Genomic DNA, 26,768 nt, shown 5'->3' with positions numbered 1-26,768 from the left:
TTTGACCGCACGTGACCCAGTTTCAAAACTGACCTAGATATCATCAAGATGAACATTCAGACCAACTTTCATATAGATCCCATGAAAAGTATGGTCTCTAGAGAGGTCACAAGGTTTTTTTATTATCTGACCTACTGACCTAGTTTTTGACCGCACATCTTTCGAACTTGACCTAGATATCATCAAGATGAACATTCAGACCAATTTTCATACAGATCCCATGAAAAATATGGCCTTTAGAGCGGTCACAAGGTTTTTCTATTATTTGACCTACTGACCTAGTTTAAAAGGCATGTGACCCACTTTCGAACATGACCTAGATATCATCAAGATGAACGTTCTGACAAATTTTCATGAAAATCTTGTGAAGTATATGGCCTCTAGAGAGGTCACAAGGTTTTTCTATTTTTAGACCTACTGACCTAGTTATTGGCCGCACGGGACCCAGATTTGCCCTTAACCTAGATATCATCAAGGTGAACATTCTGACCAACTTTCATGAAGATCCATTGAAAATCTTGGCCTCTAGAGTGGTCACAAGGTTTTTCTATTTTTAGACCTACTGACCTAGTTATTTGCCGCACATGACCCAGTTTCGAACCTGACCTAGAAATCATCAAGGTGAACATTCTGACCAATTTTCATGAAGATCCATTGAAAATTATGGCCTATAAAGTGGTCACAATGTTTTTCTATTTTTAGACCTACTGACCTACTTTTTGGCCACACGTGACCCAGTTTCGAACTTGACCTAGATATCATCAAGGTGAACGTTCTGACCAATTTTCATGAAGATATTTTGAAAAAAAAGGCCTCTAGAGAGGTCACAAGGTTTTTCTATTTTTAGACCTACTGACCTAGTTTTTGAAGGCATGTGACCCAGTTTCGAACTTAACCTAGATATCATCAAGGTGAACATTCTGACCAATTTTCATGAAGATCTTGTGAAATATATGGCCTCTAGAGAGGTCACAAGGTTTTTCTATTTTTAGACCTACTGACCTAGTTATTGGCCGCACGTGACCCAGATTCGAACTTAACCTAGATATCATCAAGTTAAACATTCTGACCAACTTTCATGAAGATCCATTGAAAATTATGGCCTCTAGAGTGGTCACAAGGTTTTTCTATTTTTAGACCTACTGACCTAGTTATTGGCCGCACATGACCCAGTTTCGAAGCTGACCTAAAAATCATCAAGGTGAACATTCTGACCAATTTTCATGAAGATCCATTGAAAATTATGGCCTCTAGAGTGGTCACAAGGTTTTTCTATTTTTAGACCTACTGACCTACTTTTTGGCCGCACGTGACCCAGTTTCGTCCTTGACCTAGAATTTACCAAGATGAACATTCTGACCCATTTTCATAAAGATCCCATGAAAACTGTGACCTCTAGAGATGTCACAAGGAAAAGTTTACGCACGGACGACGGATGCTGCGCGATCACAAAAGCTCACTTTGTCACTTCGTGACAGGTGAGCTTAAAATGTGACCTCTAGAGTGGTCACAAGCAAAAGTTTACGGACGGACGGACGCACGACGGACGCTGCATGATCACAAAAGCTCACCTTGCCACTGTGACAGGTGAGCTAAACAAGAGGACCATGATGGTCCTGAATCGCTCACCTGTCCCCACATGAACTGAGTATGATGTTGTTTTTTCTATTATTTGACATAGTGACCTAGTTTTTTAGCTCATGTGACCTAGTTCTGAACTTGACCTAGATATCATCAAGATAAAAATTCTGACCAATTTTTATGAAGATCCATTGAAAAATATGGCCTCTAGAGAGAACAAAAGGTTTTGCTATTATTTTACATAATGACCTAGTTTTTAACAGGCATGTGACCCAGTTTTTTACTTGACCTAGATATCATCAAGGTGAACATTCTCACCAATTTTCATGAAGATCTCATGAAAAATATGGCCTCCAGAGAGGTCACAATGTTTTTCTATTTTTAGACCTACTGACCTAGTTTTTGACCGCATGTGACCCTGTTTCAAACTTAGCCTAGATATCATCAAGGTGAACATTCTCACCAATTTTCATGAAGATCCATTGAAAAATGTGGCCTCTAGAGAGGTCAAAAGGTTTTTCTATGTTTAGACCTACTGACCTAGTTTTTGACCGCAGTTGACCCGGTTTCAAACCTGACCTAGATATCATCAAGATGAACATTCAGACCAATTTTCATACAGATCCCATGAAAAATATGGCCTCTAGAGCGGTCACAAGGTTTTTCTATTATTTGACCTACTGACCTAGTTTTTGACCGCTTGTGACCCAGTTTCAAACCTGATCTAGATATTATCAAGATGAACATTCTGACTAATTTTCATGCAGATCCCATGAAAAATACAGCCTCTACAGAGGTCACAAGGTTTTTCTATTATTTGACCTACTGACCTAGTTTTTGATCGGATGTGACCCAGTTTCGAACTTGACCTAGATATCATCAAGATGAACATTCTGACCAATTTTCATGGAGATCCCATGAAAAATATGACCTCTAGAGAGGTCACAAGCATTTTCTATTATTTGACCTACTGACCTAGTTTTTGACCGCAGATGACCCAATTTCGAACTTGATCTAGATATCATCAAGGTGAACATTCTGACCAACTTTCATAAGGTAGCAGTTGGTAGTTTCCAGCCACAGATTCGAATTGGCCAGGGTCAAAATCTGTCATTAGAGATAAAACCTTGAAGTGAAGGCTGTTTTGATGTTTGAAATATTTGTTGATGTGAGTTTGTGATTAACAAGTTTAAGAATGGTATGTTGCAGAAATTCTGGCAGATACGAATGTAAGCTTGATGGCATCATTTTCATATAACTGCTTGAAATGCATATGTACCACTATCAGCATTGAGCGTCTCGTGAACTGTCAAATGTCATATAGGCCTCACAGAGTTGAAAATAGTGAAAAAAGTAATCGGTAGACAGGTATTTTTGTCCAGCTCTGCAAGTAATACTTGAAACTGAGTACAGAATGCAAGTGGCCATTTGGCTCTATCATTTCCCTAACATTTTAAGGCCAGTTGGAGATATTGCTAATTTGGGCTGAAATGTCATGTATTTTCGCGGGCTGAAATTATCTTTCAGGTGGCTTGTGGATTTAAAAATCTATGCTTTGTATGAAGTTTACTATGTATTTTATTTCTTCTTCAAGTAAGATGTAAACCGGTATCTTTTTATTTTCAGGTCTGCATCTCGTAAGATATCGGAAGCCGTCTGACTTGGCCACATCGCTCGGAAGTCCGAAGTACTAGAAAAAACCGCCATCTGCTACCTTAAGACATTTGTGAATTTTTGTAAGTACTATTTCATGCTTTCTTTTGTGTTGTTCAAGCTCTCCAGTATGTGTTATTTAAAAATCCGAGCTGAATGGATTCATAACATAGACAGATGTTGTTTGATATGGTAGAAGTTAAGGGGAGGTAACTCTGATTTTACCGGGTAAGTAAATCTTATTTTTGTTTGTAGTGTAGGGTTTTCTTAAAATTTCTAGCGGGAAACACATTTCTTTAGTAGTTTATATCAAATTTAAAGGAAGAAGGACTATTTAAAGGAAGTATATGTGCAACTTTTTGGCATTTTGTAAATACATGGCTGTTTCACAAGGCTCGGAACTGGATTTTGTGGTGATATTTCTTTCGAAGATATTTCTCGAGTGGCAGGTATGATTTCAGTTCTTAGAAATTTCTATTGTGGCTTTATCGGTGTCAGGACATGACGACAGAAGAAAAGTGTAGAGAGTGGATACATCTTGGGTGCATTTAAGGTCCTGGAGTGAGGTAACATTTGCAGATATTTGTTTTTAATTAAGAGAAGATATGGTTTCTCGGAGATGTACTGGGAGATTGCTCGAATTCGTTAAAATAGGTAAGTTTGGCAACAACAACAACAACAACAACAACAAAAGTGCATTGTAAAATATTTATTTAAAGCTATTTTATACTTACTGTATGTAAGGTAATATGAAAAAGTACTTGTAAACAGGGGCGGCTTTTCCTGAGCTTGCGGACTTGAAGTACAGTTAGTCTTGGGTAAGTAAGCTGTGCTGCTTTTAATTCTGTTCCTCAAGTATGCAGGGCTGTGCACAATGCTAATACAGTACATTTATGGCCATCATGTAATAGTAGGTAAGTCTTTTTTTAATGTCAGAAAGATAGATGCAGTAAGAAATATGTGTGTAAAATGGGGCCAAATCCACAATATTGTAGACATTGTTTGGACATGTGCAATTTGCAAGAAGAACAAAGCATTGTTTAAATATTGGTAAGATTTTATTTGTCATAGATCATTTTCTTAGAATCAGGTGCCAGACAGTCCATGGAGATGCATGCCTTGGTCCTTAAGGTAGCAGTTGGTAGTTTCCAGCCACAGATTCGAATTGGCCAGGGTCAAAATCTGTCATTAGAGATAAAACCTTGAAGTGAAGGCTGTTTTGATGTTTGAAATATTTGTTGATGTGAGTTTGTGATTAACAAGTTTAAGAATGGTATGTTGCAGAAATTCTGGCAGATACGAATGTAAGCTTGATGGCATCATTTTCATATAACTGCTTGAAATGCATATGTACCACTATCAGCATTGAGCGTCTCGTGAACTGTCAAATGTCATATAGGCCTCACAGAGTTGAAAATAGTGAAAAAAGTAATCGGTAGACAGGTATTTTTGTCCAGCTCTGCAAGTAATACTTGAAACTGAGTACAGAATGCAAGTGGCCATTTGGCTCTATCATTTCCCTAACATTTTAAGGCCAGTTGGAGATATTGCTAATTTGGGCTGAAATGTCATGTATTTTCGCGGGCTGAAATTATCTTTCAGGTGGCTTGTGGATTTAAAAATCTATGCTTTGTATGAAGTTTACTATGTATTTTATTTCTTCTTCAAGTAAGATGTAAACCGGTATCTTTTTATTTTCAGGTCTGCATCTCGTAAGATATCGGAAGCCGTCTGACTTGGCCACATCGCTCGGAAGTCCGAAGTACTAGAAAAAACCGCCATCTGCTACCTAAAGATCCCATGAAAAATGTGACCTCTAGAGTGGTCACAAGCAAAAGTTTACGCACTGACGGACGACGGACGCTGCGCGATCACAAAAGCTCACCTTGTCACTATGTCACAGGTGAGCTAAAAATTAGGGTAGGTAGGTGGTTATTTCGTTTTTAAAAAAAATTTTTTTTATTAAGGGAAACTTTTCAGAAATTATGTCAAAAAATGAATACAAATAAGGGGGTTATGCCTTTAGAGTATCAGTAAGTTGATTTCTTACACCACTGAACATGTTTAAAGCATAAAAAGTGAAGTTTTGCAACTTTTTGTTCAAAAGTTGAAAAAAATATTCTCCAAGGCCATAAAAATATTTAGGGTTGGGCCAAAAATTTAGGGTAGGTCGGGATACGGAAACAAACAATTCTTTTTTACGCCTTTTCAAAAATTAAAAAGTTTTGAAATACTTACAATTCATATTTTCATATTCAAATATCTTTTTTAAATGAATAACCGTTTAAGACGATATTTAATTTTAACAGCGGCGTAGTGATGTTCAAAAGTTAAGCGTTCATAATTAATCCATTTTATTTCTAAATAATAATTAAAATAAATTAATAAATTGCTTGTTTCATAAGCTTTCTATTGATCAAAAAAATATTTATATAATTTGTGTTTAAAGAGTTTAGGTTGTTACAAAAACATCACTTTTTACAAACTAGATGCCCACGGGCAACATGTCGAGCCCGCCACCTGTCAAAAGGACTAGGAGTTGCGCATGACATCCTGTCTCACTGAGGCAAACATTTATGCCAAATAAAAAATGATTGCATAAAGTTACAATATAAGTTATTTGCTAAAAATACACGAATTCTTCACAGACTGAGCTTTCCGAGGTGTGTAAATGTTTGCAGCTAGTGTATTTATTATCATTCTTAAGAACCATAACTTGTTTCACCACGTTCTACTGTTATTTATTGCATTTTACACCTGGACATGACCGTGTAAATATTTTACGCGATTGTGTACCTGATGTAAACAAGGCTGTGTTGGCATATAGAAAATTATAAATTATGACTTTGTGGAACATTTTAAGGTGGGAAAAGTATACATTTTTGGTTAGAGCGTGATCATTTGCTTGTGTAGTCCAGTGGTTAGGAGTCGGATATTACCAATTTGTGACGCGATAGCATGGGGTAAAAGAACGTAGTAGACAAGAAATTGAAGAATGAAATTATGAAATTGACCATGTTACCTACCTCGTCAATATTTATGTTTTTTATGGGTGATTTTTTTTTTTACATTTTAAACAAAAAAATTCCCACCATAAAATTTTTTCCCCTCTATCATAGGTGGGACTTGTTTTGCAAAGCGGCTTCCCTTACGTAAATATTATAGTTTGCTGCAAACACTTGCTGCGATCATACCACGAATATCCAGCAAACATGCCGCAAACACTTTTGATACAATTGGTATAATTGTTCACGGGATGTTCGTTTGGTGCTCACTTTTCACATGCAAATTAGTTTTGCCGCAAACAAATTGCCACGAACTTCCCGCGAACACGTAGCTGTGAACTTCCTGCAAACAAGTTGCTGCGATCATCCGGCGAACTAGTTGCTGCGAAAATCCTGCGAACTAATTGCTGCGAACATCCCGCGAACTAGTTGCTGCGAACATGTCCTGAACTAGCTTTCACCATCTCTACAGAAATTGTGTACAAAAAAGCATGTACAGAAAAAGTGCAAAAACAAATAGATTAGTAGAAATCAGGGATAAAAATTTATTGAATAAACTTGAACACTGAGGTTGTAACAAATTCAAATTGTCAATGTCTGAACTTTTTCATACCATATTTGGAGCATTTTAAACAAAGTTTTAATGGTAAAATATGTTTGAATTTTAACTGTTATTCCTCATTTCAATAACAGTGTCTGAGTGCATGTATTCATTTCATCCCAATGTTTTTCTTCACACTGCTTATAAGTTATATGTATCACTACAAATCTGTCATAGTTTTACATGTTAATTATCAGACTTATAAAGCTTAGAAATTGTCAAAATAAGCTACAGTGAAACACCGCTCGCTCGAGCATCGATGACTCGAGCACCCGGGCTCGCTCGAGCAATTCATGTGGTCCCGGCCGATTTCCTTCTATTTTCTGTGTGATATTACCATGGCCGGGTCGAGCATCAATAACTCGATCGCTCGAGCATGACACCTGGTCCCTGTGTATTAATTTACTCTTTGTTGCTTCTGGCTAACTCGAGCAGAGGTGTCAAAATTGTTCACACCTTCGGCGGTCAGAATGTGTCGGTTAATTAAACATTTTCACACACCGTGCGAATTGTGTAGTCTATTCCCAGACTATCTTAAATGTTTGTTTGTCGGTATATTTGATCTTATGATGATATCAATTATTAATAAAAGCTTGAAGAAAAGTTTTATTGATTAAATATCGATCAATTACTGATTACTTAAAGCATCTTTTCTGCAGGATCGAGAATATAGTTATGAGATTTTAGTATTTTAATCAGCAGTTTTTTGCATGCAAATGAAGGAAATAATATAGCCTTTTCATAAAATTGAGACGATAATTAGGATATGCACTAATGTCTGGTTGATGAATAAAAATAATAAAAGTCTTAGTTGTTTCTTCAAATGTGCCATTTACAAATTACGTATTGAAACGTCTATCAATAGATATCGTTTGTAATACGTTTGTTTTTGCAAATGTCACAAGTTTGTTATTATTACGCATCACCGTTTACTCTGCAAACAGTCCCAATGACACTTTAGTTTTCTTTGTATGTTGGTCAATGTTTGGGTCGCTGGAAACCATGGATAACTCGAGCATTTTGCTCATCCCCTTGCCACCTCGAGCGAACGGTGTTTTACTGTAGTTTTATATTTCTTTGTAGATAATCTGATACAGCTCTGCAAAAGGTTAAGCATATTTATTTCATTTTCAAAATTCCTTATGTTTACTGAGATATATGAGTATAGATATTAAACATAAATTTTCTCACTTACCACAAAAAAGTATATATTCCCATCAGCCTCTAAGAATCACTTATGAAAACTGTCTGTAATGCGCACAGATTTCCTTCTAAACATGTCCAGAATATCTGGTTGTAATTAAATTATCAGACTCACACGGTGACCTTACAGATAATGTTACAAATTAATTGATCAACAATTACCTGCTCTTATAAAAGCTCTTGAGTAACAATTTACCAAAAGATTATAATCTTCTAAGTCCTTCTTGCAAACATGCCCCGATCATTGGTCTTCCTGCGAATATCCCGCGAACTAGTATCAAACCAATCGCGGCATGATCGCGGAGGCCTCGAATATCCCGCGAATACTTCCTGCGAATAGGTATGTTAACAGCATGTTTGCGGCATGTTCGCAGCTTTTTGACCATTCCGTAAGGGTAACGCCGTTTTACACCGATTTCAACTTCTGGAACCATCACAGCCATTTTATTTCTCTCGTTTGCCCCTCAGGGGTACGCCGCTTGCGCCGGTTCACAGAATGCAGCGAGATAGGGAGAGGTGTTGACAAATATGCCTGAAAACTCCTCGTAAGGAAATTCTGAAGTAAGTGAGTGACTATTATTATAAATCTAAAAAAATGTTTGGGTAAAATAACTTTAAATACTTTAAAAAAATTAAGAATGCACGTAAACTAACAAAACACTTTTTTTATAATTGTTTTATTTAACATCTGTAACAGGACCCTTTAAAAGAATATTTAATATGCGCTAGAAGGAACTTTTTGGTAAGCCAGATCTTGTTAAATCTATAACTAAAGACAGCTGTCACAGCAAAAGCCGCCATATTTGTTTAACCGGACTGCTCCAATCGCTCATGGTTGGCATTAAATTGCCCGCATTGAGTGTACGCACGCATTGAACGTACACTATTAAACCTATGTAAAACCTACCCCTAACCTTTAGTCAGTATATAGTATCGTTACGTGCGTACATCCAATACACTGGCACTAGAACCGCAAATTTAGCTTTGAGTGGCTTATTTTCATAAATATGTGCATTATTTTTCAATTTATAAAGAAATATAAAAGAAATGGTGCCTTCTTATATATTACATCCCATCCTCTGTTCTTATATTAAAACATGGTAATGAACGGAATCCGACATTGCTCCTTTTCGCCGGTCATAACTTTCCATAGAAATAGGCTATCGCTGATACTCATGTACTGATCGGAAGGTCTTACATTTATTTAACAATGACAACAAGAAATCCCCACCAAAGAAAATAAGATAATTTTTCAATTTGATTTGCCCAATCAATTACATCTTAGTACCATGGCAAATCAAACTGAAAAATTATTTTATTCATAAAAACAGGATACCACTATACTATTTCTGTTGGACAAATCGTTCTAGATATTTTCTCATTCATGACTTTTTCCAGAAGAAGTTATACAGAAAAATATACTGTTCTGGTTTGTTTGGATTTTTACATTCAAATATCGCGCCATTTGACTCTTTTTGTTCCGTCCAATGAGATCGCTCGCACTTGGTAAAAGCGGAAGTTGATGGGTAATCGAGATGTAAATAATTCCGAAAGCGATAAAATTCGCTTGATTTCTTCAAAAATAGCGTTCTTTGGTGGGGATTTCTTGTTGTCATTGTTAAATAAATGTAAGACCTTCCGATCAGTACAGGAGTATCAGCGATAGCCTATTTCTATGGAAAGTTATGACCGGCGAAACGGAGCGATGTCGGATTCCGCTCATTACCATGTTTTAATATAAGAACAGAGGATGGGACGTAATATATAAGAAGGCACCATTTCTTTTATATTTTTTTATAAATTGAAAACTAATGCACATATTTATGAAAATAGGCCAATCAAAGCTAAATTTGCGGTTCTAGTGCCAGTGATCCAATACGGCCAATTTAATGTTGACGATTCCCTCATCCTATAGGCATACGTCGGTCATGTGACCGGCTTACCTCGATACGCCAGCGGCGAATGCAAATCAAGCAGGCCCATAATACATAACGGATCCCTGTGATCGCGAAAACCAATCACAAAATACAAAATATCCGGATATCTTTAACATCTAATAAAAATCTTAACTACATGTAGTAAATTATCGCTTCTTGGTATCATACCTGTATTGTATACCACTGACATTCTCTTTGAAGTTATCATCACCGCAAAAAAAACCCCAATAAACAACTGAAATTTCAGGCCAAACTCCACAATCCTGGCGAGTCGGGTAGACACCACTAAAACTTCTGTCCTTCCGAAACCTGATTAACTTTGAGTTTCAATTCTTCTTCATAAAAATAGATCTACTACACTCCTTCATAACTTTGAAAATTATATGTAGGCGCTGAATAAAAATTTATGATATTTTTTTTATAGTTTGTACATGTGCCAAAACAATAAAACTTTTCAAATTTTGCATTTCTAAAACTTTGTAGCTGTTTAAAGATTGAATGCAGGAGGTTAGAACAGGTACAGTGACAACAGCTTTGAAGGAGTCAACTGTGGCTGCTGTGTGTGCGACAGTGGGCAACATGTTCCACTGCCCTACTGTTCTAGATAGAGAAAAAATAATATTTATATATAAACAGGAATCTTTGAATGTACGTTCCAACGTGTCTGGAACTGTACTGTACATGTTACAATGTCTATGCCTTGTTCTGGAATCAGTGGACAGTTTTAAAGAACATTTGTAATTTTTAAACGAGCTCTAGTCCTTCTGATCTCTATAATGATGGCCAATTTAAATTTGTTAACATATCACAAACTGATCAGCTTGTATTATGATAGCGATTAGTGACACATCTAGCAGCCCTTCTCTGGACTTTTTAAACAATGAACATAAGCTCTGTAGAGCTTTTGAGCGACCCTATTTTAAGAACAGTTAAAACCAATTATACTTTACCCCCAGCAATTTGTTGGTACCCACTTACAGCTGGGTCGACTGAGCCAATCGTGATAAAATGCCTTGCCCAAGGACACACAGCAATGGGAGTAGCCATGCAGGAATCGAACCCGTGGCCTTCACCTCCGTAGGAAAGCGTCTTAGCTCTCTCGACCAATGCGTCCACACAAAATGAAACGGAAAACACTGCACATATTTAAACACCTTTTTTTAAAGTTTGAATGCTCGAAGCCCTAGCTATATATATGTATTCAATTTATTCATCATTTGACAAAAAAAAAATAGAGTTTCAGATTATAAATTATACATTATAAGCTGATCTCTTAGTAAAATATGTCGAAAATTGAGTGGTGGGTGAAGTTAGCAAGCTTATCGGACAGGACGGGACGGGACATGCGTGCCTTGCGTTGACAATTGAATGTGGAATCACAACCTGGCCCCGCGTTCACAAAACATTTTCAATCTCAGCTGAGTTTGATCATGAAACTTTATTTGTCATTTATATCTAAATAGCATGTTTAAAACTAAATTTTAAGTTAATAACTATTTTCAAGTCCCAATTCAGTGTGAAAACCAGTCTCAGTTTGAATTTTACCTTGAAGTTTTAGTAAAATTGATTCAAAATTTCAAACTCAAACTCAGCTGAGACGGAAAAATGTTTTGTGAACACGGGACCTGGTCTTTAAATATATAACCACTCCATCCACCTCCACACTGTAAACATGTTCTCGCGTAAGTGGTAGAGCATACTTGTTTGACGAAAATAGTGCATATCTAACTCAATGATTATAATCAACTTTAACATGCTGTCATCACCTGTTGTAGCTTAACAGGCCTTATCAATAGAAAAAGACTACTGAGTTGATACACAGATGAAGGAATCAGCAACTGTGAGTGTCTCCTCTTCGAGCAGAGCATACTAGTACATGTATTGTAATTCGGCTGGGCCGGTAAAGCAACTGCCAAAAAGAGTAATTTCCTAGTCTGCACGACAGCAGAAAAGTTTAGCAGCAGGGCAATAGAAATGCTTTTGAAATATCTAAAATCTGATTCCAACTTCCGACACTATCAGTGGCGAGACAGGTTTGTTTGTTTTTGTGTAAGATACACACACCTTTGTTTGTTTCACTTACAATAACCAGATTGGATTCATGTTGTCATACCAGAAGAAAGCTGTTTCTTGTTTAATGAATTAGCGGAAAAGTAGCATTCTTTCTGTCATGCCGTACGCAAAATACATTTAATTGATAAGGCAAAACCAGATGCCAATGTATGTAATATTCCTTGATGTAGAAAAGTCCATGATAGTTTGCAAATACTTCTGGCTTAGCCTACAATTCAACTGTGTTTTTCCGAACGCAAATGCCTGGATTTAGAGTTATTCCGATACTTAGGCAATTGACAGCTTGGTGGAATTCTCAATTCCATGCACCGAATACTGTCTCCTTCTTGCCATGGGGTACAGAACGGGTCTGGTGAAAAAGTAAATGTGTATGTGTGTTTCTCTGGTAGAATGAGTATTCAACGACTGCAGATTCTTTCCGGTTCCGGTTTGTAATAGTGGTGTTATTTTTTGCTCTGACAATAATTGCCACTTAAATGATTTTCCAACGATTTAACTGAACTGGAAAATATAGATATGTGATTGTTGGATATAAGTTCTAAATTCAGAATATAGTGATAAAATCGGACTATAGACAGTATCTTGTGAGTAAACGAACATTTCTTTAAAGTCTTTTGTCTTCAACAAACCAAGTTCGTAAACATCGCTCAGTGGAGAGGTCACGTCGGATTGGTCAGCGGATAGCCCCAGGCTATAACGGGACTAAACTGGCTAATCTGATTACTGGACTGTTGTGATTTATTGTCCTAAAGGTATTTGTAAACAATCAATTACGGCAGAAGATAACCAAGTGGATGGTGATACTAATATGATAGGGTGTCCAAGCCCTAGCATGTCATCATCGTTACAGTCCAACCAACCCTTGTCCCCGCAACCAACAGGCACCAATGACAATGAACATAGCTACGACGATATTAATGAATTTCATAAACTAGTGACACTATATCGTGATTACCCAAAGGGTATGTTCATAGCACAGGTTATAAGGGACAATGCCTCCAGTGAACCTGACCTCGAGAGAGTTCGTCAAACATACTTTGAAGTGATAAAGCAGGAGAACAATGATTTTCCATTCGGCGTTCACGCAGAACTTAAACGAAGGGTATTCACACGTAAAGGTGGACCTGTGGTATGTAAACTTGCTCTTGATATCTATAATATCATACAAGTTGCCGAAGGTGAGGACTATTCAGTACTAAAAGACATGATTAGCACGTCTAAGACCAGATCCTCGGCTGTATCTACGCCCAAATCGGCGGTGCCCAATCCACGACGCATACGCCGGCCTCTAATAAAACAATACAGAGTAGTGCTTGTCAGTATGCTAGTGAAATGGCGTTGCTCAAGGACACTGTGGCAACGTTGCAAGCGTCTGTTCGTCTTGGCTTGTCATTTGTCTCGGCAGATATAACATCCGATGGCAGCATGTCACTCGGGACAGGTTCATTCACACAAAGTATGACATCCTGACCTTGTCCAACTTTTAAATCTTTCTGCCAGTAAAGTGGAAGGTGTAGATGGGAAGATGGACAAGTGTGTGTAATATGCAACTGACTCTGCATTGGAGTTTAACCCGAGTTTAAAAGGTGGGCTTTCTATGAAAGGTAACGGTTGGAATTCACATGTATTAAATGTGCTTGACTGGTAATAGTCAATGAGGTACTGTTGAAGTTGTTCCCTGTTCTCGTCAGTACTTTGGAAAGATAATTGCTGTGAACGAGGTTATAACAGCATACGTTTTTGACACTTGTCAGTGGTAAAATATCAGTGTCACTGGCTTCATCAATCGTCGAAAAAAATCACTGATCATGTCAAAGGTACAGCTTCTCTACTAATGAAAAGTTTGTCCGAAGTGTCAGATTAGAAAGTCAGTTATTATACTGGAGCGATTTCTACTGCTCTTTATCTAAGTTGCAAATGTTTTTTTTTTGTGTTGTTGAGATTTACGTCACCGCCGACCCACTTTAGACAATACGGCGGATTTCCAGTTTTAGTAATGGAGCTTTAAATTACATCAAGCTTTAATGGACACTTTAGTAGAACCATCGATCTTCCACATAACCTCCTCACTGAAATCAATCAACATTACCCCACAGCTGCGATGAGCCAGTTTTTCGAAATCACTTCATCCAAGCATTGTTGACGGGACAAGTATCTGAATCTCGTAATGTTGATCAAAGAAAATTGAATGCTTTATATGGAGACAGGTTTTCTATATCTTCCATTTATCATTAATCTACATAAAGGGCTATTTAAGAGATGTAATTACATTGTTTGTCAGGTACTAATTGTCCTGTTTTACCATTAAATCTTTAGATTAGCAGATTGTTTTTATTTGTAAAGCAAATGTATACAAACTATCACAAATTTTAAGATGATCAAAGCTTGGTACCTGTGAAATATTTGATATTATCTATAAATGTATTGTTTATTGTTATATTCAATGTATTCAGTTTTATACATGGGCTGTTAAGATAAATAATACGTATGTAAAGGCTTTTGACATTTTTAGGATACATCGGTGTAATTGATCCCTTAACAGTGTGTCGTAGGTGTAGCAAACGTTTAATTCTTATCATTACAGGAATTAAGACTAGATAAAACTTACGAAATAGGAAATAAATAGGTCCGAATAGTCTTAGTTTCAGTAGATTTATTGGCTTTTCTCGTGTCTTGCTCAAGAAAAAATCAAAAGTGTTCAAATATGATATACATAATTTGCATAGAATGAATGTATTGTTACAAAAGAAAAACACTTGTGAATGTATTGTTTAGGCTTACCATCAGAATTCAACAAAGAATTTTTAATAAAGGCGCAGTGAGTGCATCATTTAGCGCAATGGTTTCCTGTTAATACTAAAGCCTGATGATACGCTGCAAATTTTATTCTGGCGCAAATACAAATTAGAATTCTAATTAACAGTCATTTAGCATAGTAGAAAAATCTCAGGCTCAGATTCATTTCAAAACAGTTTTAAATATGAAAATCATCTTATCAATATTTGCATTAACAGGCTGACATTTCAAAAAGAGGTAGGTCAACATTTGATGAAAAACATACAGGGACCATATTTTGTCTTTTACATGGGTCTTTCGGTAAAAATTAAAGGGGTAGTGATGATTACTGATGTTCAAGTTTTGGTAAATTCAAAAAGTCAGTTTTTACAATTTTTTTATGGTTTCACGAATAACTTCCTATGTCAAGGACAAAAAGCATGCGTGGCAGGATTAAGAACCCCTCCTCTGCAAATAACACATTTTAATCTTTAATCGGTTTACACTTTAGGTCCGCATTTGTTTTTGAATATTTATTCTACTTACAAGTTCAAATATTAATACTTCTCTACAACTCGTACGTTCTCTGTACTTATCCATTATATAGTACACTAGGAACAGCGTGATTTCTTTTTTTAGAAGGAATGCAACTATTAAATGCATGATTATTAAAACACTTTTACTGAACCAGCTTATGATGTAATTTTGACTTTGAGAACTGGGAAGCAATCGATAACGATATTATGAGTATGCATATCAGAGCTATCCCAATTCGCTTTTGTCCGTGAAATACTATTTCAGTAATGAACTAACATACGAGTCATCTCTTGCAACAAAGAAAGAAAGAATACAGTCACATTTTATTTCAGTTAAGGACTCCAGGACTCAAGGACCTCCATACCAAAACTAACTGGTAAAATATGCTTACATGATACACGAGATATTACAATCCGGCGTTTCCAAGTTATGTAATCAAGGAGAGATGTCATGTTTGGAATTTCACCAGATGGCTTGAAAAACTTCCCCTAAAGGATGCAACTGTAAATATATTATGACCGTAAAACTTCATCTTTTCTTCCCATTAAAAAAAAATATGTTTTAGCTTTTTGGCTTGTATCTTACGATTTTGAATTCTATTTTGACTTGTTTCCAAAATTATATTTTTTTTTCTGTCGGCTGGGAGAAACTATAATAAAAATGCGTCGACTACTTGTTTTGTTTATATGTCATTTAAAGGTGATTTGCACGAAGTTTAACATGCATTTATAAACAATAACTTTGACACAGTATGCTTGGTGTACGATTGTTTTCAAAACAAAACTTATAAAAAATGTTTGGCATGTGATCCGCAACAGAACTGTATAAACTTTGATTAAGATCGAATTAATTGTTTCAGTTTACATAGCACTATCTTGACTTCATCAAACAGATAATATTTTGACAAAGACAGCATTTTAAGTATTGTTTTACGTTATGAATTGTAATTATCAAATATAATGTATAACTCGGACTGGAAGAAGACGTTTAAGAATTTGTAACAGTGCGAAAATCGGAGAAACCTGCGAGAAGTTATTGTATTCATAGGGATACTCCACAGACAAAAGAAAAATGGTAAGATATTTCTTTTTCGTTGCATGTTGTTCATAAAAACCTCGACACAGCTTAACCCTAATCTAGATACCAATATGTTTTTGTTCACATAATCTGATTTGTAAATAAGAATATTTCTTAGTTTCATTTGTTTTAGACATACCAGCTTCTATAAATTTTCATAAAATTTCGTCGGAAAAAAATGTCTCTTCATAGAAAAAGAATAAAAATCTAGTTCATCTATCTATATAGTTTAGGCGGCGTGAGCAGGCAAAAAGAACATGTTTTGATTGTTAGAAAATAATTTGAGATCATTTCTATATCTAGTATTCAAGATTTAAACACTATCAAACGATGCAAAACATCATTGGACTGTCAAACATATGTTAAACTTTATTATTTACATTGTTAATCTCTTGCTTTCGTACTTAAATAGTTAAAAATTTAGAAAGACCTATGACGTTAAACCATTCGCTCTGCAGTTACTTAGTTTCGTACTAATATTTTTATTAATTGTTTGTCTCAGTTCATTTAGCTTTTGGACTTAAATATATTAGTGACCCTCTCGGATGAGGTTAAGAAGTAAGTTTAAAAGAAAGCATTGTTAAATAGCGTGTGAAAAGTTCCGATTATTAAAATGATAATGTCTTAAATCTGCGAAACTGTTTGATTGCGATTTTAAAGTTATGGAAGTTATGTGTATGTGTGTGTGTGTGTGTGTCTGTGAATTTATACGATTTGTGAAACATTCATAAATAATGCGGAATCGAGAAACGTTTTGAAATATATTTATAATCGTTTAAAAAAAAGCGAGAAAAACTTAACACGCCTTTAGCTTTTCATGTCACACCTTATGAGGATGTTTTTTCTCTCTTTCTCCAGATAACGATTATACCAAATGAGTAGACTTCGCAACGTATTGCTAACATGGGTCAACAAGTAAGTGTAGAAACGTTTACATCAACAAAGGATTCCGATGGAAACAAATACTGGACAAGCTTTGACCCATACCCCTTCAAAGTTGGGAGCAAGAAACTCGTCTACATGGGTATTCTTAACGGCGATGGACCTTTAAAGGGTCAGAAATGTGTCGTCAAAACTGTGCGGAATGGCGCCATAACCCGAAGAGATTGGATGTTGGAATCAAATCGATCAAAAGTAGCAAGAGATATGGCAAACTCTTATAACAAGGTTGTTACTCGAGATGAAAGAAAAATCTCCTTTAACTGTCCGATAATGGCAGAAATTGATACAATGTCTGACTGTTTGTGTATCAATGACATTCTTGGAAAGCCGAAAAAGAAATGGACAGATTCGGAATTTGTGTCCATTGAATTATATCTACGAGGTCATTTCGACGAATTTGAATATGGATGGGTTTCGCCAGAGGAATTGATAGATACTGAGGCATTTTCGCATTTTACTTGGTGTCAGAGCGAGGGCAGAATATTGGTATCCAACCTACAAGGGGTGAAGACGTCAAATGCCTATCATTTCACTGGACCAGTAATTCATTCCGAAGACATGACATACGGTACTTCTGATTTAGGTCAGAAAGGAATTAAAGGTTTCTTTAAATTGCACCAATGCAATCGAATTTGCAAAAACTGGCCTAGACTCGGGGATGGAGCTGACTTGAGGGGCTGGGGAGAGTATATCGTTATAGGAGAAAAAAACCCGACTGCACCACCACTTCCTTCCGCTTACTCCTTTTCTCCACCGCCATACACGGAACGTGACGGTATGCCTTATCTAACAGAAATTCCGGAGGAAACTGAAACAGATGAAAATCAGTTACATGGAATATCACATAACACGCAAAACGACATTCAAATGCAACGTAACATGCAACGGATCCCGGCACCGCAGTTTCAACAAACTGCTTATCACCAACGCGGCTCGCAGTGGCAAAACAGTAATGGTCAAGGATTTTGTCTGGATTGGCATGAAGAATTTATCAATCAGAGTATGAATTTTGACCCCAGTTGTTGCCATGACAACCCTGTTCTCCAGGATGAAATGTTTGGTAGGCAGTTAATGTGGATTGTAAAGCAAATGAGTTACGCAGTATACGCAGCTCCTCCGCCTCCATATTTTACACGTGCACAGCCAAGACGCGAGATTACGCAACATGATTTCACGGATAGGTCAAGCGCACGTGAAAAGAAACGTAACCTGGAATACGATGATGACTTTTTGTTACCTCCACCATACGCGGAGGAAAGTGTTGATCCAGAACTGGAATATGTGACATATCTGTAAAGGCATACTCGAAAAGAACGTCTGTGGATACTGATAATGTTGAGGCTTACTCACAAATTGTCAACTGGACTTTATATATACATGTACAGTACGTTCTGTCTGCATCGTGAAAGTTTAACGGATAACCAGATATTAGCTGTTTGATTTATAATTGCAAAAACCATTTTAATGCAGTGCTAATATTTGTACATTTTCTCTAATTACCAACTGGCTGGTTCTTGTTGGCACTTCAATGATCTTGCTTATTTGTGTTTTATCAGAGGTCCAAGCCATTTATCATTTGTTTTTCAAATGTATAACAACGGTCATTTAATACAATCCCATTTTCGGAATTTTACACCACGTACTAACTCGTTCCACGTACATTAGCGGCAGCTTCTAACCATGAATCAGAGGTTGAGGATGAGCATTTTTGACATATCTTATCTTTTGAAAATTTATAACAAAGAACATTGCCCCGCCCCTCTTTCATACTAATCTTGGGTCGTGCTGAGTCTTAAATTTAAATTTTCACTTAAACAACTTCAGCACCACAAATACAGTTATTATGTTTATCACATGTTTGACTTCGCGGGCGTCTGAATTTCAGTTTTAGTTCATGTACTATTATGTGCAACTAGCCTAGCGGTGTTGTTGATATCATTGACTTTGTTAAGTAAAGGGATCCGCTACTAAATGAGATACACTACAGTACGAAGTTTAATGGCACATAAGTTTTTGATTCAGTTTGCACTAAGACCTTTACTGCGGCGTCAAAAATCCTTCCCTATCATCGAAGACCTGCCAAAATACCAGTACATTTGCCATTAAATGTATTAAATGTCAGATTTTGAATACATACAGATACATATAAGCATTAAGTATAGTCGTAAAGACGTAAATAAAAGACCAAGTCAATCATAATGCACTAAGTTAAGTTGTAAATGAAAATTGATATGCGTTTCGAATCGAGCTTCATGGCGATTATAGCTTTTTAGAGTGCTTCATTCGCATCAGTTTCCATTGCATAACATAAAAATACTAGCTTATATTACAGTAACTGCAGTAAGTACAAAAATGTCAAATCAGTACTTTTCAGATTTTATTTGCATTATTTTTGGAAATATTTCAATTGGAGTCATTATACTTACGCGCATTGTTACTGCTTTGATTGTTGATAAAAGTTATATCCAGTGCATAAAAGTAAGTCATTGTTATGTGACTGGTGGTCAAAGGCTTGTGGTGCACATGTAAAACGAATACAAAGGTCGCATTCGGGCCATTTAAAACTAATTCGGATCAACAGCACGGTTGGCAAATAAAGAAAAAGATCTTATGTCAAAATTCTGAACATTTCTATTCTTTCAGTAGTATGGCACTTAAACTTTAGCCTGCTTGCGGTAAGTGATTCTGCCTTTGCGACTAGTACAGACCAAGATCAGCATGCACAACCATGATCTGCACTGTTCGCTATTCAGTCAGTAATTTTTCAGTGAATACCCTTTCGAATAAGAAATGGTATTGCCCAAATTGAATGATGGACCGGTCTATTTGAGAAATTTAGCAGGCTAGAGAATAAATTGGAAGAACCAACTTCCTATCTAGTAATGATTTCTTTTTGTCGTTTTTGTTGCTGTTTTACTTTTTATCTTGTTTTAATATATGCAAATTATATGTTACAATTGTTCGTTTTTTCCAAAGTTATTTTGTCATATTGAAAAGATCATCCTGTTATGTATTTGATCTTAGAATGGTTCAAAGAATCAGTAAAGGTAATAAATGAAATATATATATTTAAGTAAGAAATGTTGTATTAATGTTGATTTTTATTTCAGTCCCCACAAGAAATAACCACTCCCACCCCTGAACTGATGTTTTGGTAACTTTAAATTTTGGTCAATGATTTAGATAAAAAAAATCTTTGTTTGTGCACCGTCAACTCAACTCTGGCGTATATCTTCCGTCGAAAAATGTTGAAATTTTCCTTCTTTATATTTAGCTGAGTCACATTCACCAAGACAGAAAGGTTGACTTCGAATGCAAATTTGTTTACCCATCTAGCTGCATTTAGACATAACAGATTCTTAACAAAACTTTGCAATGAATATAGCTCCTAAAATCGCCAAATGTTCTACAAAATATCAGGAGAATAAAACTAATTACTAAGTAATAAATTAATGAATGTTTTGACGTCCGCATTGCAGGTTTAGAAAATTGATTACTACGACTGTATATATATATAAAGCAAACTTCAAAAAGAAAAAAGGACGTATGTCCTTAATGCCTTAGCAGAGGACAGAATATCAAGAGAAGCACCCTTAACAAACTCATTTGTAGACCAGAAGACAGAAACCACAAACAGCTCATTCCCCAGAAGTATTTACGAACTGCTTATCACTATCATAGATTTCTCTACCGGTTCTGTCAGACACAATCAAAGGGGATAGGGTAGCGTCCAATCTGACTAAAGTACTTGATCTTCTAAACGAAGATCTGAGAACGACCTATTCACATTCGTCTTCTGTATATTTTGGATTTCCAAGATTGCTATTTTTATTTTCGCAAATCTAATTTTGTTTGAACCAATCAGACAACTTGTTCGAAAGTCAAAGAGTAAGAAAAATTTGCAGTTAAACCAGGGCTCGAACCCGGGACCTCTCGCTTACAGAGCAAGAGCGCTACCGACAGAGCTAACCGGCTACCTGACAATTTTCGACATAAAAATAGTTAATATCAAATACCAAGGCTTTTTAATGCTTGCAGAATGTTGTAAGTTAACTTTTAATTGGCTAGCGGAAGGGTTGTCAGAACGAGGCCATCAATAGCTCGTTGTCAGATCCTATGCGTAGCGTAATAGGAGATGTACTTTAGTCAGATTGGGGTAGCGTCCAACTGTAAAAAAAGTTGAACACTAAATATGCGGTGTGTCTCAAAACAGTAGGGACATAGCCTCTTTTAATGAAACGTTTTATAACTTATAATCTATACCCAAATACAGTTGAAAATCACCATTACCCATAAATATCCTCCTACTAATATAACAATATCACAGTACTTGGAGAGAGAACAAAAATAATGTAATCATTATATTCGGACTTTACTTTGCAAAGCTTTTTTAAATGGTGTCAGAACTATATCTAAAGCGCACTGGCACTGTAAAACCATTTTGATCTTTTGATTTTATTCTAAATAAAAATCGTTATAAAAGTGCATTAATGTAAAATAGCTTGTGACTGAACTCCCAGCCTCTCTGTTGTTTCGATTATATAGTGTATATAAAATAGTAGATCAAATATCATATTGTATATTCTTCTGTCTTTACACTATGATTTGTATAGAAACTGGTTCAAATAATTAGTTTAGACCATGACTTATGTATACAAGGCAGTCTGAAAGACAGCTAAATCCCCTGTCACTGTTATGGATAGTGAAAGGGTGAAAGGGTAAACCTTTGACCTTTAGCTGTGACCTTGACCTTGGACTGACATGACTTACTCATTAATTCTGCACAAAGTCTTCATGAGGTGATCATTTGACCCAAGTTTCGTGAAAATCCTTCAAGGGGTTTAGGAGATACAGAGCTAAAACCTTTGACCTTGAGTTGTGATCTTGACCTTGAGTTGGCTGACTCATGAGTTCTTGATGAGGTGATCATTTGACCCAAGTTTGATGAAAATCCTTAAAGGGGTTAAGGAGATACAGAGTGGACACAAAATGGAAGGCTCAAACCTTTGACCTTAAGTTGTGAACTTGACCTTGAGCTGGCATGGCTGATTCATAAGTTCTGCACATTACTTTGATGAGGTGATCATTTTACCCAAGTTTTATAAAATTCCTTCCTTTTGGAGATATAGAGCGGACACGAAATGGAAGGCTAAAACCTTTGACCTTGAGTTGTTACCTTGACCTTGAGCCGGCATGGCCGACTCATAAGTTCTGCACATCGCCTTGATGAGGTGATCATTTGACCCAAGTTTCATATGTATCCTTCAAGGGGATTAGGAGATACAGAGTGGACACAAAATGGAAGGCTCAAACATTTGACCCTCAGTGTTGTGCCCTTGACCTTGAACCGGCATGGCTGCCTCATAAGTTCTGCACATCGCCTTGATGAGGTGATCATTTGACCCAAGTTTGATAAAAATCCTTCAAGGGGTTTAGGAGATATAGAGCGGACACAAAATAGAAGGCTCAAACATTTGACCCTAAGTTGTGACCTTAACATTGAGCCGGCATGGCAGACTTATGAGTTCTGCACATCGTCTTGATAAGGTGATCATTTGACCCAAGTTTTATAAAATTCCTTCAAGGGGTTTAGGAGATATAAGCGGACACAAAATGGAAGGCTCAAATCTTTGACCTTGAGTTGTGACCTTGACCTTGAGCCGACAAGGCTGACTCATGAGTTCTACACATCGTTTTGATGAGGTGATCATTTGATCCAAGTTTCATGAAAATCCTTCAAGGGATTTAGGAGATATGGAGCGGACACGAAAGTGTTACGGACAGACGGACGGAAGAACGGACGGAGACCATTCCTATAACCCCTACCACTTGTGGCGGGGGATTAAAAATATTGAAGTAAATAATGTTGTTTGTTCATTTGCCACAAAAAAACCAACTATTTCTCCTATACTTATATACATGTATACAGTTTTGTACTTAATCTAAACATTCCGATAACTTTTCTTCGAAAACATGATAAATGAGTCAGACTTTAGAAAGATTCCCACTTTAACTGAAAATAAGCAAATTCAAATTTCTTGTAAAAAAATAATTTTAAAGTTAGGTCAATGATTTTCAAAGATTTAAATAAACTAATTTATTTCACTTTTCCGCTGTTGACTCAACTTGTGCCTTTTCCCGGTTAATAAAAAATAGTGATATGTTGATATCTATACGGAAAGGGGTTCTTATTCATCATCAAAGAATGTGAAATTTTTACTGCAAATACCCTGTGAACAGTTATGTAAAGACCCAATCAAGCTACAGTTGTACCTTTGTAGTATGCGCAATTTGTTGTACAGTGCTGTTATTTGCAAATGTGGTACACACTAGCAGGACGTATAGATGGCACACCTATTTGGGAACGCATTGGTCAAATGTGTAGAAAATACTTTGTGCAAAAAGTGAAACTTATTGCAAAAATTACATCATAGCCAATATTGCTTTCATCATCGTACAAGACCTTATACACCAGTGCACATGCTGGTGGTGAGATTAGGAACACACCTCTATAGTTATTTCGAAACACCGGATATAGCTCAAAGAGGCGAAAACAAGCTGATATAGACAAGACACCAAATTAAGTTCACGTTCGTTTAATATACCGAACGAAAAACAAATGAAAGTTTTTCCTATTTACTTTTAAATCAGCAATAGAAAAGATGCATACGCGAGAGCGTTCTCGTTTACTAGCTCTTCTTTCACTTTGTCAAACCTCTTAAACTGAATAGAAATAATGTAACAGTGATTTCATAAGTTGCATCACTTTTCAAAAATAAGATAAAATAAACATAATTATATCAAAGCCTAGTGCAATTAGAGAAACGGTTAGCGAACATCATTGATCCTGACCAGACTGCGCAGATGCACAGATTGGTCTGGATCCATGCTGGTCGTAAAGCAATTATATGTTGGGTTTCTCATGACGCGACTCATTTCATTGTTTTTTTTTTCTCATGAAAACTTTTAGTCAAAATGAATCTGCTCACCGGGAAATGTTATACTTAGTCTCGTTCAGTGTCTTCAAAGAAAGTTAAATATCATAATTTAGGTTTTGTTTATTCAGTGTCAATTCAAACTCGGCGTGAATAAGCCGCATGTGTATTCTTGCTGTCATGAAGAAATGTAGTCAAAAACGTACCCAAACCAAATTGTACCCAGAATGAAAAAATCAAAATGAATCCATAAGGAATCAGAATGTGATTTGTTTCTGCAAAAGAATAGAAAGGACTGGGTAATGAATGAAAGAAAGTATTATTAGATTTCTAATCAATATAATTTGCTACTTTCTTAAAGAGATTACAGCATATCATATGAGTGCTGATTTCTAGCACAATTATTTGATTATTCTGATGCCATTCTTTCGTTAGTGTCCATGGCCACATTTCACATGAAAGCCGGTTTCTCTAGAATTACCCGGTCTAATGCTTTCAAACTTTACACGTGAGATGGCCTCAAAGCGAAAGTTACATAACTCTAGCTTTAATTTTGTTAAAACATACCACTTTTAACCTAGAATTTCGTGGTTAAGTTGAAATAAAAAAATACAAAGCCAAAAGCTTTAAAACTTCGCATATGTCTTTGGCATCATGATTTGGCCTCTTTTTTTTTTTTTTTTTTTTTTTTTTTTCTTTTGCTTTTTGCTTTTTGCTGTGTTAAACATCACACCGACACACAATATTTAAGAAATAATAAGTTCCCAAACGAGGTTTATCGTAGAATAACCCGTGTTTTGAGTTTCTTATGCTAAGAATATATCACGAAGGCCGTAGGCCTGAGTGATATATTTTTTCGCATAAGAACGAAAAACTCTGGTTATTCTACGATAAATCACACTTGGGAACTTATTATTTTGATTCTAACACGACATACTAGTATCAAATAGTTCCTTATTTAGAGGTAATTGGCAAGTTTTATTACAGGTCCAATAAAAAGGATTTATGCGTGATGCATATAACATTTTATTACTTCTATAAACTATCATTCAATAGGATTACAGTATAGAAATTATTTTTATGTAAAATTATCTTGAATTGAACATGTACAATAAATTATGAAAGTAAGTTAATCATGACGACATTTATGATAACTGAAAAGATCACGAAACCAGGTAAAACTTTCACGAAAACAAAAATATATATTAAGTTACTGAAGTAGAATTCAATTCTGCTTTAAATGCAGATATTATTTACATTGCAAAAACATTCTTGTACACAAAAATGCTCCGGACATAATTAAATATTCCAGCTTTAATTTGATTAAGGCGGACCTTGAATTTATTTACTAAAAATTATTAAGTAAAATATATACAAAAAATTCTGTATTTTACCTTTTTACGACAGTGTGCATTTGTAATCCAAGGGTCGTTAGGAAAGCTATCTCTTTTAATGTTTAATTGACATAATTGGCATAATTGACACTGATATTTAAAGGTATACGAAATAAGGTGAGAACAACAACATAAGAAGAAATACGCGTCTCTTTCTTTTTAGAACCGAAATATTAATTGCAATATTTAATTGCATTTCTTATATTGTTAATTTGTGATATTAACACAAAATGAATTACTCGCGAAGTAAAATTACATTAAATGATTAAATCATTACTTTAACGTTTTGATCACAATACCGCATGTTCACGCGGCATACTATAATATCGTCTGCTTATGACGCTACAACAACAACTTCGCGCTGAAGTTAATTTTTCTTCGAAATTAGTGAAAATAAACCGTTTGAGAACGAATCAAATTTTTATTTCACAAAAATGAAATAAATATCATTCAAAAGATAAATTCAATGAGAGTAGGAAAGTTCTTGCACCTAAGCTTTCATATCAATGGTTTTATACAAAAAATGCTTTGAAGAAACGCATGTATGAGATTTTTGCACATTTTATATGGAAAAAAAGAAGGGAAAAAATGACGAAATGATGGCATCAAACTTCATGCGAAGAACGAATCAAAAATTAAGATAAAATTTAATTTAAAAATACCTTGTGATGAATCAAATATTGAACTTTGGTAATATTTTTGCACCTAAGGTTTCTTATTTTTAGTAATTTTGTTATTAAGTAAAATGTGTACATGCCCTTCTTATTTCTATATAGAAAATCTGACCGCTATCGATTAGTGGCCGGAGGAATATTCTTCGGTATGGTTAGAAAAAATGGTAACTACTTTTTACGACCGTGCTACGCACCTGGATCGGATGATGTCCTTGCACGCGGGTGGTTTATTGCAGAATAACCCGAGATAGATTTTGCTCTACATGTTTGTAGGTTATTTGCTGGTCGTGTTAGAATAAAGGCTATATGATGATTTTCCAGCTTTTGCTGTTAGAGGAAGATCCCGCAGGTTCCCTTTCGTGTATTATTTCATTACGAGCG

At 35.9% G+C, this 26,768-nt stretch overlaps 2 protein-coding genes and 1 long non-coding RNA gene across 7 annotated transcripts in view; 2 read left to right on the top strand and 1 right to left on the bottom strand.

The window, feature by feature from the left end:
* The window catches only part of LOC123548973 (FAST kinase domain-containing protein 1, mitochondrial-like), a 64,244-nt gene extending 53,989 nt beyond the window's left edge, over positions 1–10,255 (bottom strand). For 3 of the 4 annotated variants that reach the window (XM_045336689.2, XM_045336690.2, XM_053545794.1), the window contains exon 1: positions 10,149–10,255. Coding sequence is in view for 1 of the 4 variants with exons in the window: in XM_053545795.1 (XP_053401770.1) it covers positions 10,149–10,188 (40 nt within the window). In the remaining 3 variants the exon portion in view is untranslated. The remainder of the gene's footprint in view (positions 1–10,148) is intronic. The other variant, XM_053545795.1, reaches the window with a different exon arrangement.
* LOC128557729 (uncharacterized) lies at positions 2,644–5,034 on the top strand. The gene is made up of 3 exons (XR_008371347.1): positions 2,644–2,749; positions 3,208–3,317; positions 4,936–5,034. It is a non-coding gene; the product is annotated as an uncharacterized LOC128557729 (long non-coding RNA).
* Positions 10,256–16,089: 5,834 nt separating the features above from the next.
* On the top strand, positions 16,090–20,469 carry LOC123548974 (alpha-protein kinase 1-like). Of its 2 annotated transcripts, none has more exons than XM_045336691.2 (2): positions 16,090–16,439; positions 17,301–20,469. In XM_045336691.2, the coding sequence occupies exon 2, from the start codon at positions 17,346–17,348 to the stop codon at positions 18,678–18,680; it is 1,335 nt and encodes a 444-aa protein (XP_045192626.2). In that variant the 5' UTR covers positions 16,090–16,439; positions 17,301–17,345; the 3' UTR covers positions 18,681–20,469. The 2 variants fall into 2 exon arrangements, with proteins under 2 accessions (XP_045192626.2, XP_053401768.1); XM_053545793.1 differs by lacking the exon at positions 16,090–16,439 and adding an exon at positions 16,855–17,000.
* The last annotated feature ends 6,299 nt before the right edge of the window (positions 20,470–26,768 follow it).

The sequence above is a fragment of the Mercenaria mercenaria genome, chromosome 6 (genome assembly GCF_021730395.1).
Source record: "Mercenaria mercenaria strain notata chromosome 6, MADL_Memer_1, whole genome shotgun sequence".
NCBI classification, from domain to species: domain Eukaryota; kingdom Metazoa; phylum Mollusca; class Bivalvia; order Venerida; family Veneridae; genus Mercenaria; species Mercenaria mercenaria.
The sequence above is the reverse complement of the archived record's forward strand: the minus strand, read 5'-3'. Positions and strand labels throughout refer to the sequence as shown.